The sequence below is a fragment of the Podarcis pityusensis genome (genome assembly GCF_964106645.2).
Source record: "Podarcis pityusensis genome assembly, chromosome: 7".
Classification (NCBI taxonomy): domain Eukaryota; kingdom Metazoa; phylum Chordata; class Lepidosauria; order Squamata; family Lacertidae; genus Podarcis; species Podarcis pityusensis.
In genome coordinates, this window is record NC_138031.1 from 87,877,075 (window position 1) to 87,889,771 (window position 12,697).

At 43.1% G+C, this 12,697-nt stretch overlaps 1 protein-coding gene across 1 annotated transcript in view; it reads left to right on the plus strand.

Moving 5' to 3' along the window:
- The window catches only part of SORCS2 (sortilin related VPS10 domain containing receptor 2), a gene marked incomplete at its 5' end in the record, with an annotated part of 136,868 nt that overhangs the window by 32,142 nt on the left and 92,029 nt on the right, over positions 1-12,697 (plus strand). The window contains one exon of the mRNA XM_081015136.1: positions 6,756-6,855. Coding sequence (XP_080871262.1) covers positions 6,756-6,855 — 100 coding nt within the window. The remainder of the gene's footprint in view (positions 1-6,755; positions 6,856-12,697) is intronic.

Below are 12,697 nucleotides of genomic sequence, written 5' to 3' on the forward strand. Positions count from 1 at the left end.
ATGGCCCCCATGTGGTCCCCCCCCCCACTAAGCCTCTGATGCCTTGCCCATCGGATCATTTTTTTAATAAAGGTCGGATGAATGTTGAACAATGTTGCTCTCAGGGAACACTCAACAGTTTTTCAATCAGTGGGGATGTCTTCTGAAGATTGTTCAGAAACAGCACTGGATTCAGAATATAACAATTGTTAACTGGAGCTGACCTTTGAAGGCACATAATGCCAGTTTTCAAAGAACGCTGATTGTTAGTTTTCTGGGCCAAGTTCAAAGTTTTTGAGTTTGAACATCCACAATGACTTGGATCAGGGCGCCTTACAGATCTGCTCTTGAATATACTGCCATGTGTCTTACGATGGTCCCATGTGCAGGAGGCAGTCTTCCTGCTGTCTTCTGAAAGTGAGCTGAGAACCCACCCCTTGGCGCTTGCCCCCTTATTGTGGAATTCATGCCTTAAAGAGCTGCTCTCAATATGTGGTTGCTTAGGTAGACATTTGCATCTGGATATGCTTCTAGATGTTGACTTTGATTTCTAAGAATTTTAGCTGGCTCTGAGTTTTGTTTTTATTTCAGTGTTCCTTTTAAAATTATTTTAAGACCACCTTGAGCATTTCTAGTTACTAAGTGAGATAAAAGTATTCAAATAAATACAAAAATAAATTCAGAAATGTTCCAGATTTTACTTTTTCTATGCCTGTAGCTTCAGGTGCACCACAATTTTGCTTTCAAATCATTCAGCTATTCATTAGTTGCTTGTCCGCTCCCCCTGCCCCCACCCCAAAAAATGGCCTGTTGTTTTGCAGGCAGGCTTTTCAAATGCCTTCACTGTTTTCAGTATCCAAGAATAAAGCTCAAGGTTGCACAACAGGAAGGGCAAAGGAGGAAGACTTGATGTGATTCAAACTGTGCGGGAAGAAATTAAAGCTCAACTGCTTTGAAAGATGGATGCCTCTCAGTAGGAACTGAAAGAGGAATTACATGTAAGAACAGAAAATTGAGATGGGTTGCTAGGAAACTGATAAATGAACTGGAAGATAGGTTGAGAGGAAAAATAGAACAACAGATGGAACCTGTCTTTAGTGTCACATAGACTGACAGTCATTCCCATGTAGCTGAAGGAGTATGAAATGTCGCAACTAAGCAATGTGATGGTGAATTACCTCCTTCCCTACTGCTCTACATGCTGTCTAATTATATAATACATTGTCATTATTGCTGTTTATAAATAAACAAAAATAGAAAATGAAGCTATTGCCATTTCCGACTGAATTAGGGTAGCAAGACATAATTAGATCCCTTAATCTAGAATCCAAAGTCTCCAAGTTCAGAGCAGTCAGCAAGACTGCTTTGACAGATGACACTGTTCTACTCTCACTCTGCAATGCTGGAGAGGGTGCTTGGGGTGACTGTGTCAAAAGCCCAATGATCTCCACTGTTACAAAATGGAAAGGGCTTCAACAGGGTCCTCTGCCCTATGTTCTGGAAAGCCCCCAAGAGCATTCAAGAATCCATTGGATTCCATTAGTCTCTGAAAGTGAACCATCTGGATTGGTGGTGGTGCTTGGCCACTTAGATTTTTCTTACAGCTTTGACATTTTTTTTTAATATTAAGTGGTTTATAAATGCTTTTATGAAGAAATAAGGAACCAGGAGAAACCAGGAGGGGGAAAAGTTCACATGCAAATGCATGTGCTTTAAATGTATGTCTGTGCAGCTTATATTAAAGGACTCAGATGGGAGCAAATTTTTCTGTTGGAACAGGGACTTATACCTCTACTGGACTCCGAGTTGTAACTGTGTGTCCTGTATCCTCTATTAGGCTCAGGGTGCCAATGGGTATGACTGATTTCTTTGGTTCACTAGAACCCTCCTTATGTGGTTTTATGACACTTGCTAGTATCTCTCAGGCTGCTGGAAAAGCCTGCTGTCTCTTATCCAACACTGTAATCAGAAGCAGGCAAACTTACTTGTCAGTAATTAATTTTATTGCTCAGCAACCAGGGAGTCAGCATACATCACATCCATCAGATAAGCAGGTCAGTTGCAGAAGCTAAAGTTCTGTCCTCTCTCTCCCTTATTTATACCTCCCTCCTTGCATTTTTTTGCTGTGACTCAGCTTTTCTTAATTGTTCTAGCCTTTTCACGACGCTTCATTCCTGTGCTGAAAGAGGGAGGAGGAGAAGCTGAATCAGGACTGTATTGTGAAGCAGGAGACCCAGCTCCTTCTCCATCTCTCTCAGTGTCTGTGGCCACCTTGAGCCTCTCCCCTTCCCCCTCACTCTCTGATGAGGATTCCTCCCTGTCCCACCACGCTGAACCTGGTTCAAAGTCCTCTTCCCCCTGAGGTGTCTCCTGAACCACTAGCTGCTACCACTCTTCCTCGTCCAGCCAGTCCCTGACAGTGTGTCTCTCCAGTCATAAAAAAACCTGGAAAAAGAAACCATAGTTAAAGGGCTAAAGTAGTAATAGTTACACAGAGGAGGAATCATGTTAATGCCTTCATGGGGGGGGGGAGAGATTATGTTCTTATTGATACAAACATATCTAGAGGTCAGTCTCCTAAAGAATCAGAGGCAGAGAGCAATTTTGATGTTCTCAAACATCATCTCTTATACAGTGGTACCTTGGGTTACAAACACTTCGGGTTATAGACTCCGCTAACCTGGAAGTAGTACCTCGGGTTGAAAACTTTGCCCCAGAAATCGCGCCGCAGCAGGAGGCCCTATTAGCAAAAGTGCGCCTCAGGTTAAGAACGGTTTCGGATGAAGAACGGATCTCCGGAACGAATTCAGTTCGTAATCAGAGGTACCACTGTACAGTACACTGCTAATCTATTCACGTGAGTACAAAATAACCAATCAAACAGTTACCACAATTGCAGCAATCTTTCCTATGACAGTTACACAATTGCAACACACTGTCATCATTCTTAAATCACTTGGAGATACTTGGATTCTTCTGACTTGCCAACCCTAACCATCTCATAATGTGTGGATACATGTAACCATCTTTCAGTGTCTGCTTTCATTGTCTTCTATTAGTGGTCTGCCAGCATCTGCTTTCAGTTACCTATGTTAATATTTTTGTTCTCTTCTCGACCTAGGACTTAGTGTAACTTCTATGCTTGATTGATCTTCTAGCGTTTAGTACACCATCGTCATAGCGTAGCTGTTTACATTCCATTCCTTCAGTATTCTTTCACTGTTATCAGTAGACAAGCTATGCACAGCTTCTACCTTTTCTCTTAGGCCAGGGGTGGTCATCCTGGTCCCTAACACCCACTAGTGGGAGTTTCAGGATTCTAGGTGGGTGGTAGGAGTTCTACGGCAGCCTCCAAGGATTATGAAACACGTGTTTGTTGAGGAGCCCGTGCCACTATCTCAAGATTCAGAAGCTTCATTGTAATACTGTACACATTCACATCCCGATAGAGACAATATTTACTCAGCTACCTACCTGTGTTGCCATTATGATATGGTGTGGCATGTGTGCTTGAATTAGCAGAACTCCTCAGTGTGCTGAAATGTCTGGAGGCCGCGCACACACAAATCAATTCCAAAAAAATACCTTGCAACAAAGTAGGAATATGAGCACTTGGAAACTTCTAGGGTATAAAGGGATATGAACATTGCCTTAAACATCCACTTCTATTAAAAAGGCAACACAAACAAATAGTATGCTGGTGTGCAACCTAAATAAAAAGCAACTGAAGATGATTTGCAATAAATGATTTCCACAAGAAGATATGCTTCGATATTCTGAGCAAATGAAATGGAAATGGCAAGAATCATTTTGGCTCAGGCCTGTTGCCCATCAGCACTGGACTGACTTTCTCTATGTATCTGAGCCTCTCCACTGAGCATAGAACCACCTCCTAGGGGCTGTGGGGGCTTTGGCCCCCCACAACAAAATATTTTAGGCAGCTGGAACCCCACAAAGTTGATGGCCATTCCCATTCAAATTGTGTGTGTGTAAATGGATTATGCAACGCAGGGCTTACCTGGGCCCCCACAATATTTTATTCAAGTTTGCACCCCTGCCACTAAGTAGTATTTTATGGGCATTGTACCATTAACGGTCTGATATTTTTCCTGTTCCATGCTCTGAGGCCTAAAAAAAACCCAATAAGTGTGCAGGCGGACAAGTGAACTGACTAATTATACCAATTAGGATGCCCCTTGGTTTCTTTTGGTTACATGTGACTGAGGAGAACAGCAATCAATGTCATTTTGACTTAGTGTTTGGGAATATATAAGGAATCTGAAGGTGTTTTGAGAAGCTGTTGTAAAATGTACGTTAGGCATGCTGTCATGTCCAATTTTCCTTCACAAGTTCTAGTTTCTGTGCTGTTGAAAAATTGCTTAAAATTCTGTTACTGAATTCATTTATTTTTCAAACCCTTTAACCACTAAGGAGAGCCAAGTGAGAAGCAATCAAATGGTTAAAAAAACAAAACAATCTACCGTATTTTTTGCCCTATAGGACGCACTTTTTCCCCTCCAAAAATGAAGGGGAAATGTGTGTGCGTCCTATGGGGCAAATGCAGGCTTTCGCTGAAGCCTGGAGAGCGAGGGGGGTCAGTGCGCACCGACCCCTCTCACTCTCCAGGCTTCAGGAAGCTATCCACTAGCCGTGGGAGACACAGCTCTCCCACGGCTAGCGGAGAGCTTGCCGGCACCCAGAAGCTTGGGGCACGCTGAGCTCAGCACGCCCCAAGCTTCAGGTTTTGCGCAGTCCTCCGCTAGCCGTGGGAGAGCTGCGCGACTTCGCGCAGCTCTCCCACGGCTTGCGGATAGCAGCCTGTTCTGGGGGCTGGGGGCGGGGGAAGCTCAGGCTTTCCCCGTCCCAGCCCCGCACCTGGGGGGGGAAATAATTTTTTTTTCTTTATTTCCCCCCCAAAAAACTAGGTGCGTCCTATGGGCCGGTGTGTCCTATGGGGCGAAAAATACGGTAAGTTTCTTGCATGTCAAGGGCTGTGAAATGAACAGATTATGCAGAATTTCAAATCTTCACAATCATAGATATCTTTCAGATGTTGACGTTAATGCATAATTATTTTTACCAGATTATTATTTCCATGGTGACTTTGCCGTCTTCCCCTGTGATCCTATTTATGAGATTTCTTACCTGCCCTTAACTGTAAGGTCCCAGGATGGGTTACACAAATGTAATATACAATCATAAAACCAGATAAACCAGCTATAATTATAAAAAAGTAAAACTTTTACAGTCAGAACAGAACAGTATAAATTCAACAAAATAGGTATGTCCCACAAAATAAAATATTTTAACTGACAGAAACCAAGGTAAAGAGAGATGTTTTGGCATTTGGTGAAAGCTCAATGTACCGCTGTGGGGAGTGGGGTTGCCAGAGAGGAAGCTTGCAGCACTGAGGGGGGCAGAGCTAGCGTGAGACCCCCCTCAGTCTTAGACCCAAGAGGGTCACTAAGAGTGGAGATTTATTTCAGATATTAAAAGGCATTGAAACGTAGGATGGTTTGTGCGTGTTTTGGTGCGCCTCACCTGGTGTCTTGTTCTTCGATCATGTTCTCTCTTGTCCTTCCCCTTGAAGGGCCCCATTGAGGGCAGAACTCACCATTATTTGTACATCCACTATTGTTTCTATAGGCTGTTGTATTTTGAAAATGTCAAGGCTAAGGCTAAAACTGGAAGGATACCTGTGTATTCTTTACTCTTGGAGGCAAAAGCAAGTGTTCATTTTCTGATGGGTTCTTCCTACAATAGAAGGTGAATGTCTTCTGTTTCATAAATCTGGATGATGCAAAATGGTGTGGATTTATGTAAAGCTTATTTCGTTCATATTGTTACAAAAGTTGGGTAGCACCCCGCCCCCGCCAAGTGGTAGCAAGATTTCAGGGGGCTCCAGGCACTTGCCCAGGGGTTGTGCTCCTTTGGGGAATTGAAGATGCTGCTGGGACTTTGAAGAAACATGATTCAGCCACACATTTACAGCTTCAGTCTGCATGCAGGGAGTCCCGATCTTACAGCATGGTCCTTTCGAGAGGGGCTTGTTTCCCCACAGCAGTGCAACCATGGAGTCCAAGGCATTTTCCCCAGCCAGCCTGCTTGGCATAGGCACTGAGTTGCACCCAACATGTGGGCGGGGGCAGTGCATGATGTCACATGTGTGACACACCTCCCCCTAGCTGGACTGACTCAGCCTGCCATCCCCCACCCACCACCTTTTTGTCCTGCCCCATCCCTGGTGATCCTCAAAAGGAGGCAGTAGGGCCAAGCATCTTCTTCCCGGTGCGTCCTTTAATCCCGGTGTGTGGTGGAATTTTGGGAGCCCAGGCCCCCTTCTTGAAAATATGGGGGACCCGGCTCCCATGCCCTCCATAGATGGCACCCCTGGCTCTCAGTCTTTGTTCTCTGCTCCTTCCCAGCACACCTTGCTAAAGACACCCTTTTCCTGTCATCTCTCACATACCCCACCACCTCAGCAACTTCTGCCTGCCCAGGCCCAAAATTCCCTCTAGATGGGCCATGAAGAAGAAGAAGAAGAAGAAGAAGAAGAAGAAGAAGAAGAAGAAGAAGAAGAGGAGGAGGAGTTTGGATTTGATATCCCGCCTTTCAGATTGTATTTGAGCAGGGCCTTCAGAATTGGGCAGTTACTTTACCTAAAATTTTTGTTTATAACAGTTTTCAAATGTATAATATGTGAGCTGTATATCAGTTCTATTTTGAAATGTAAAAATACCACCATGCATTTAAAGTTCTGTTTTCCACCATACCAGGTCCTCAGATTTTGGAACATTATATACCAAGTTGAATCTACAGCCTGGAATTGCTACAGTCATTGAAAATTTCTACATCTGCCCCACTAACAAAAAAAAGGTAAGGGGGTACTCTTTACTATACAACTCAATAGGTCAGCTCAGGAAATGGCTGTCTTTACCTTCTACTTGGCCGAATTTAGCTCCTGCTGGATTATGACATCCATGTTTAGCTCATAAAGGAGCAACTGTAAAATAGGGATTAATGGAATGCTGTAGAACTCTGTATCAATACCTAAATATCATGTTTGAAGGATGCTTGCAATAAATAGTTTTAGTATTAACCATAGTTTGGTTTATTTAATCTTACTCTTTGAGATATTCATGTATCTAGCAAGTGACATAAAGGGTGGGAAGAAAGAACAATAACATGCATGAAAAGGTAAAAATAGATAACCTTGCCTGCAGGATCATAAGGAAAGCTGGAAATGTGTGCTGACATGAGCAGGAAGTAACTATAATTTATCTGAAAACATTGTATGGAACAATTGAAGAAATCTCCTCTTGGTTGCCTGAAATGTTGTGACCTTTTGTGGATGCACACACAAACTTCCCATCTTTGCTCTTGGAACTCTGGAACAAGAGGCAATGCTAAATGTGAGTTTTAAATAACATAGCTGTGACTTCAAATGAACGTTATGAGAAGGTAACAGTTTTAAGAGCACTCAGGGTGCATTCAGACGTGGAGATAACTGCATTAGAGTTCCTAGTCACTTCTGTTCTGGTGTCTGGTGTTCCTTTTACACTGCATTCCCAGTTGCATTATGCATGGAATTGTGGCTTTTTGAGTGAGACATTCATGCTACATTTAATTCACACCTGTGGGTCAGTTGGGACACAACAGCAGGCCTCATTAAACATGTTGCCTCCACTCCCCACCCTTTATGTAAATGTGTGCTTCTGTTCCCCCATGATTCACCCATGAAAGCAGTGGGAAAGAACTGTATGCTGGGCATAGGAGCAAACTCCTAGGGGCTGAGGGGTTTTCAGGCCCCCACTAAAATATTTGAGAGGCCTGCCCCCCAAAAGTTGATGGGCAATGCCATTCAAATGGTGTCTGTGCACCATGTCATGTGATCAGTTATGCAGGGCAGGGCTTACTCCCCCCCCCCAATATTTTATTCCATTTGGCACCCCAGATGTTGGGATTCCGCTCCCAATTTTTTCATCCCACAAATTTTCAGGTCAACAGAAATGAGTGCTAACCTTCTACTAGATTCCACTATTATTTCCAGAAGTAGCTTTTACATTGTGTGGAAGATCACACAAAATGTGAAAATGATCAAGTAAGGAAATTTTGGGGAAATGAAATAAAACACTGTATGAATGCAGCTTCAGAACTGAATAATTCTAAGGAGTGTGGCATGTACAAGAGAAGGGGCTTTAAAAAAGAGGAACAATTGTATTGTCATCCAGACTAAGCTGTTCTCCAGTTGTTGCTTCTAATATCCCAGGATTTGATGGATGCTCTGTAGGAAAGATCTTCAAGTGGGAGAGGTTGTGGCCATCAGAATTAAAGGGTTGTGAAACAGTATTTTAATAGTTTTGGTTAAGATGACTGATTTATGGTCTCTGAATCATATACAAAGCTGTTTTTTCAGTGTCCTGGATGTGGTGTTCATGGTGTCTGTGTTCAGTAATGTATGTAACATTAGATTTTCAGGTGATGTTCTGCTTTATGAAATGGGCTTTATCAGTTGTCCTGCTTTAAAGGTAACCATTTTCCTACGGGAGGTCCAAGTGATACAACAACGCAGTTTATCATGATGTGACCCAGAATTGTTGATTGGTGGTTTTATTTCAGCACTCAGCTGTAAATTTAATAGATTTTGAGGTTGGCAGAAAGCAATTATGGAGGCTTGCTGATTGCTTTTGCATGGTGTTGTGAACTGGCTGCTAATCGGGTTGGAGGAATATAGTAAATGCCCAGTGTATGTTGATGTTCAGGGTATATCCACAGGGTATATAGTGGTCTATATTTTCCAGTGCATGTGGAATGGAGTGGACCTCAGTTTTCTGGTTCACACATTGAATTCCCCTAGGAAGACCCCTGGATTTATTCCAGCCTGTGACATTTTGTATTTCCATTCTTTTGATACTAATGAGCTGTAAAAACACCAAGTTCTCTCAGTTTAGTTAGCTTTGAAGCTGACAAAACCTCTGAAATCTTCACTTCTTGCTCTGAGCTTTTTAAAAAGTCTAGTTCCCATTTCCTCTTTTTAGCACACTGGTTGCTTTGTTAGGAGTGGAGTTGGGCATTTGTAAGATTGGAGGACTTCCTGGCTTTCTGTGTGTCACCCTTGTTTTAGTGCCCAAGACAGACAAGAATTGGTCTTGTTAGGATGGGGCCATCAGGCATGCTTGAAGGACTGGGATAAATTACAGGCTGCTGTTAAATGAGGTGACCCGAGCTGGAAGCATATTGATAATGCCTGGTAATTTGGCTTATTTGTCAATCAGTTGCTTCAAAATGATGTTTGAAGGCCTGATCTCTGTTTTTCTGGAGCCAAAGATGTATAAAGCTGGAGTCTGGAATGTAATGAATACTGCTTAGTTCACATGACAGATGTCATTAATTATGCGTTGCCTTGGGACAAAAGAATTGTGTGTGCCTTTGTGGTTTGTTCATTGGTTGTAATGCTGTGTTACAGAAATATAATGAAAGCAATTATCATAATAGTCAAGACATGAGATGATAAGGATTTGATTATTCAAAGACTTGTCCCGTCATCAGTTGACATATTCGAGGGACATCACTGCAATTGTTGTGGGTCCCAATGGTGTCCCATGGGTGTTTTCTGTCACAAGTGTGGAAGCAAAATATGTGCTTTTTTAAAAAAACCATGTCTGATAAAAATGGTACAATTGAGCTTTCCCAGCTGTATGAACATGAGAGTGTAAAAACACATGGTTTTACACAAGTTGCACACCCATTGTGTACTGCTGCCCTTTGACAAATTACAAAGATACAGGTCTTGTTGACTGAGCTGGTTTGAAGATAAAAGAAAGGCAGGGATAAGACACGACTTTGAGCAGGAGAAGGATGGGCCACCAAATCAATACTAGTAAGAGAGGGGATGGGAATGAAAGAGAGTCTGGGAGAAACAGCCAATGAATTCTATTGATCTTGAAGGGGGCACTGGAATATCCAGAAAGAAATGGCAGAGAAAGACAGAGATACAAGGAAGACAGAGCTATTGATCAGTGCAGAGTCAGTCCAGATTAAATGAAGCTATATGATCACACACAGAGAGAAATGTACTCAAAAGATGCCTTAATGAAAGAACCTTGAGGAGATAAAGTGGGGAATATTCTTATGGGGAATCTTGAAACAATGCACAAAAAGTATGATATCTAAGCACCAAGGACCAAGCCACATATGATGTGGGAGCTCTGTCACTGAGACTGTAATGCTCTGTATGTTTACCTGGGAGTAAGTCCTGTTGAAATCATTGGGATTTATTTATAAACATGATATGATTGCTACTTGAATCTCCCAGGTACAATACAAAGAAGTCATGGGACTTGGGGCAGCAGTGCTGGAGAAAGGAGTGTTCAACTCTTCCTCTGTGTCATTTTCCTCATCAGTATTTATTCCCACCTGCAGAAACTGCTAATAGCCTAGCTAGAAAAAAGACAGACACCAAACATGCCCCCCCAACCCAGCCATTTTGGAGAGTGATTTCGAGTTGAGGAAATTGCACAAGGGCAAATGCTTCTAGGTGCCCCTTCACCCAGCACTGCTGCCCAAGTCCACTCAGTATCCCCACACCCATAAGTGCTTTAAAGCTCTCACATCATCTGTGTAGTTTAGCCCTGCAAAAATGAAAAGCAAGAGAAATACAAAGACCAGGCAAGAAATCCAGAAGATTAGTGTGAGCAACTGTGTGAAATGCAGAGAAGAAATAAAGGAACATAAGAAGAAAGATGACACCTTGACCTTTAACTACCAACAGACCATTTGACATGTTTTGTAAGGGAGGCCTTAGCAGAATAGTTTGAAAAGAAACCAGATTGCAGGGATTCAATAAGAGAAACAGGGAGTGGAGGGAGATTAAGACTGTAGGAATAGACTATAAGTAATAATAATTTATATGGAAAATATAGCAAAGCAATAGCTTGGGGAAAAGTATAAAGATAAAAGGTATTTGCAAAGACGAAGACTGTAGCCGGCTTGAAAGGTACTTATCATGAGTATCATAGTGGGGAGCGTGGGAAAATGACAAAGAGCCAGAGTTTTGGGCAACATGAGCACCAGAATCAGCTTGAGAGAGCCAAGTTTGACCATGAGCCAATATGTGGAGATGTTCCAACAAGAAGAGTTGCCGACAATTACAAATTTGTTAAACACTGAGCAGCAATTAAGAAGGCCACAGAAAAAGAGAAGCAAAGAAATAGGAACTTGTCAGTTTAAGACCGATCAGATATGAAGAAAGGAAACAGTGACTTCCAAGGGATAAAGAATGAGAGAAGAAAAAATCAGGACAGTACATGTAGCAAGGTAGGAAGGCGAAAACAAATGCACAGAGGCATACAAAGCTAAGCTAGTTCAAGAGCTGGTGAAGGCCAAATGCAGCTGCAGGGTGATCTGGTCCCGTGCTGCTCTTGTAAGAACATGTGAGCAGGTGGATGGTGAACTTACTTCCTACACCATTGTTGCTTATCAGGGCCAGTAGTACTAATGTAGAAGGTAGCCACTCCATCCTGCCCACAAAGATGGTAGCATGTTACTGGAGCTGCATAGATTGGAAGAAGCAGCAACCACGCTCACACTGCCAATATATCTTTTGAATTAGCCTTAGAAACAGCAGTTGACTGAATATATGGGTTGCACAAACAAGACTGGAGAGTGCAGATAAATTGTGTGCCATATTGTAACGTCCAGATAGCCACAAGACCTCACACTTTTCATTTTTTTGGAAACATTTCCTTAAATGGACCCACAAGAAGGACCCGTGCTAAGCATGCTGCAAAATCAGTGCTGTCTTTTTATGCGTTTAACCAGTAGTGGCCAGTGGGGGGGGGGGGAGCTGGCCTCCTGATAGTGGCATCGCTGCAGCTCCCATGGCAGAGCCAGCCTGGTGCTCCTGGCCTCAACACCACTCTATGATGCCAACCTGCAGCAGCATCAAGTGTTGGGAAGGAGGTCCCGCAGCTCAGCCATGCCGCACTGGCTGCACCTCATTTCAATAAAAAAGTTTGGTGGCCGTTTCTCAGCGTGTGGCTGCTGTCACATGCTGACAGCTCCTAGAAGCCATAGGTGAGAGCTGAGTGCAGGAGCGGGGGAGCAACGGTGGACAAACTACCCCAGAAGGAGCATGACGTGTCCCCCACCAGAGGTACTACCCCTCCTCTAAGACCCCAGACACCCCAAAAGATTGCAAAGATTGTTGCTTCTGGTGACTCATGTGACGGAAACCAAGCCCCCCCCCCCATGGTGATACATGTGTGCCATCATATGTGCTGCCTCCCCTCACACTGTCGCCAGTGCATAGGCATAAATGCAATGATATGTCTCCTCAATGCACTACATCACATACACCCCCCCAAAACCCAAACAGATTCCCGAAAACCTAAGCAGATTTCTCTAATAAAGGCTCACACCTGTGAGGTCTTAAAAAATTTAAGTGTCAAGTTGTCAAAACTTGTGCTGTCAAAGTTGTTACACCACAGCACCCCTAGTGGCCACTCTATGGTAGTAGCAGGCAATGCCACAGGTTTCAATGAATGAAACACCCCACTGTGCAATTGTCGCAAGCAGCACGGGATAGGGGCCACTCTTATCTATTTAAACTGAAGCAATTAATCAAGCTTGTTTTGCTACAGAAAGTTTGTATATATGAATGTTTTGTAAATGATTTATTCTATAACATAAACCTCCAAAATTACCCACACACACTTGT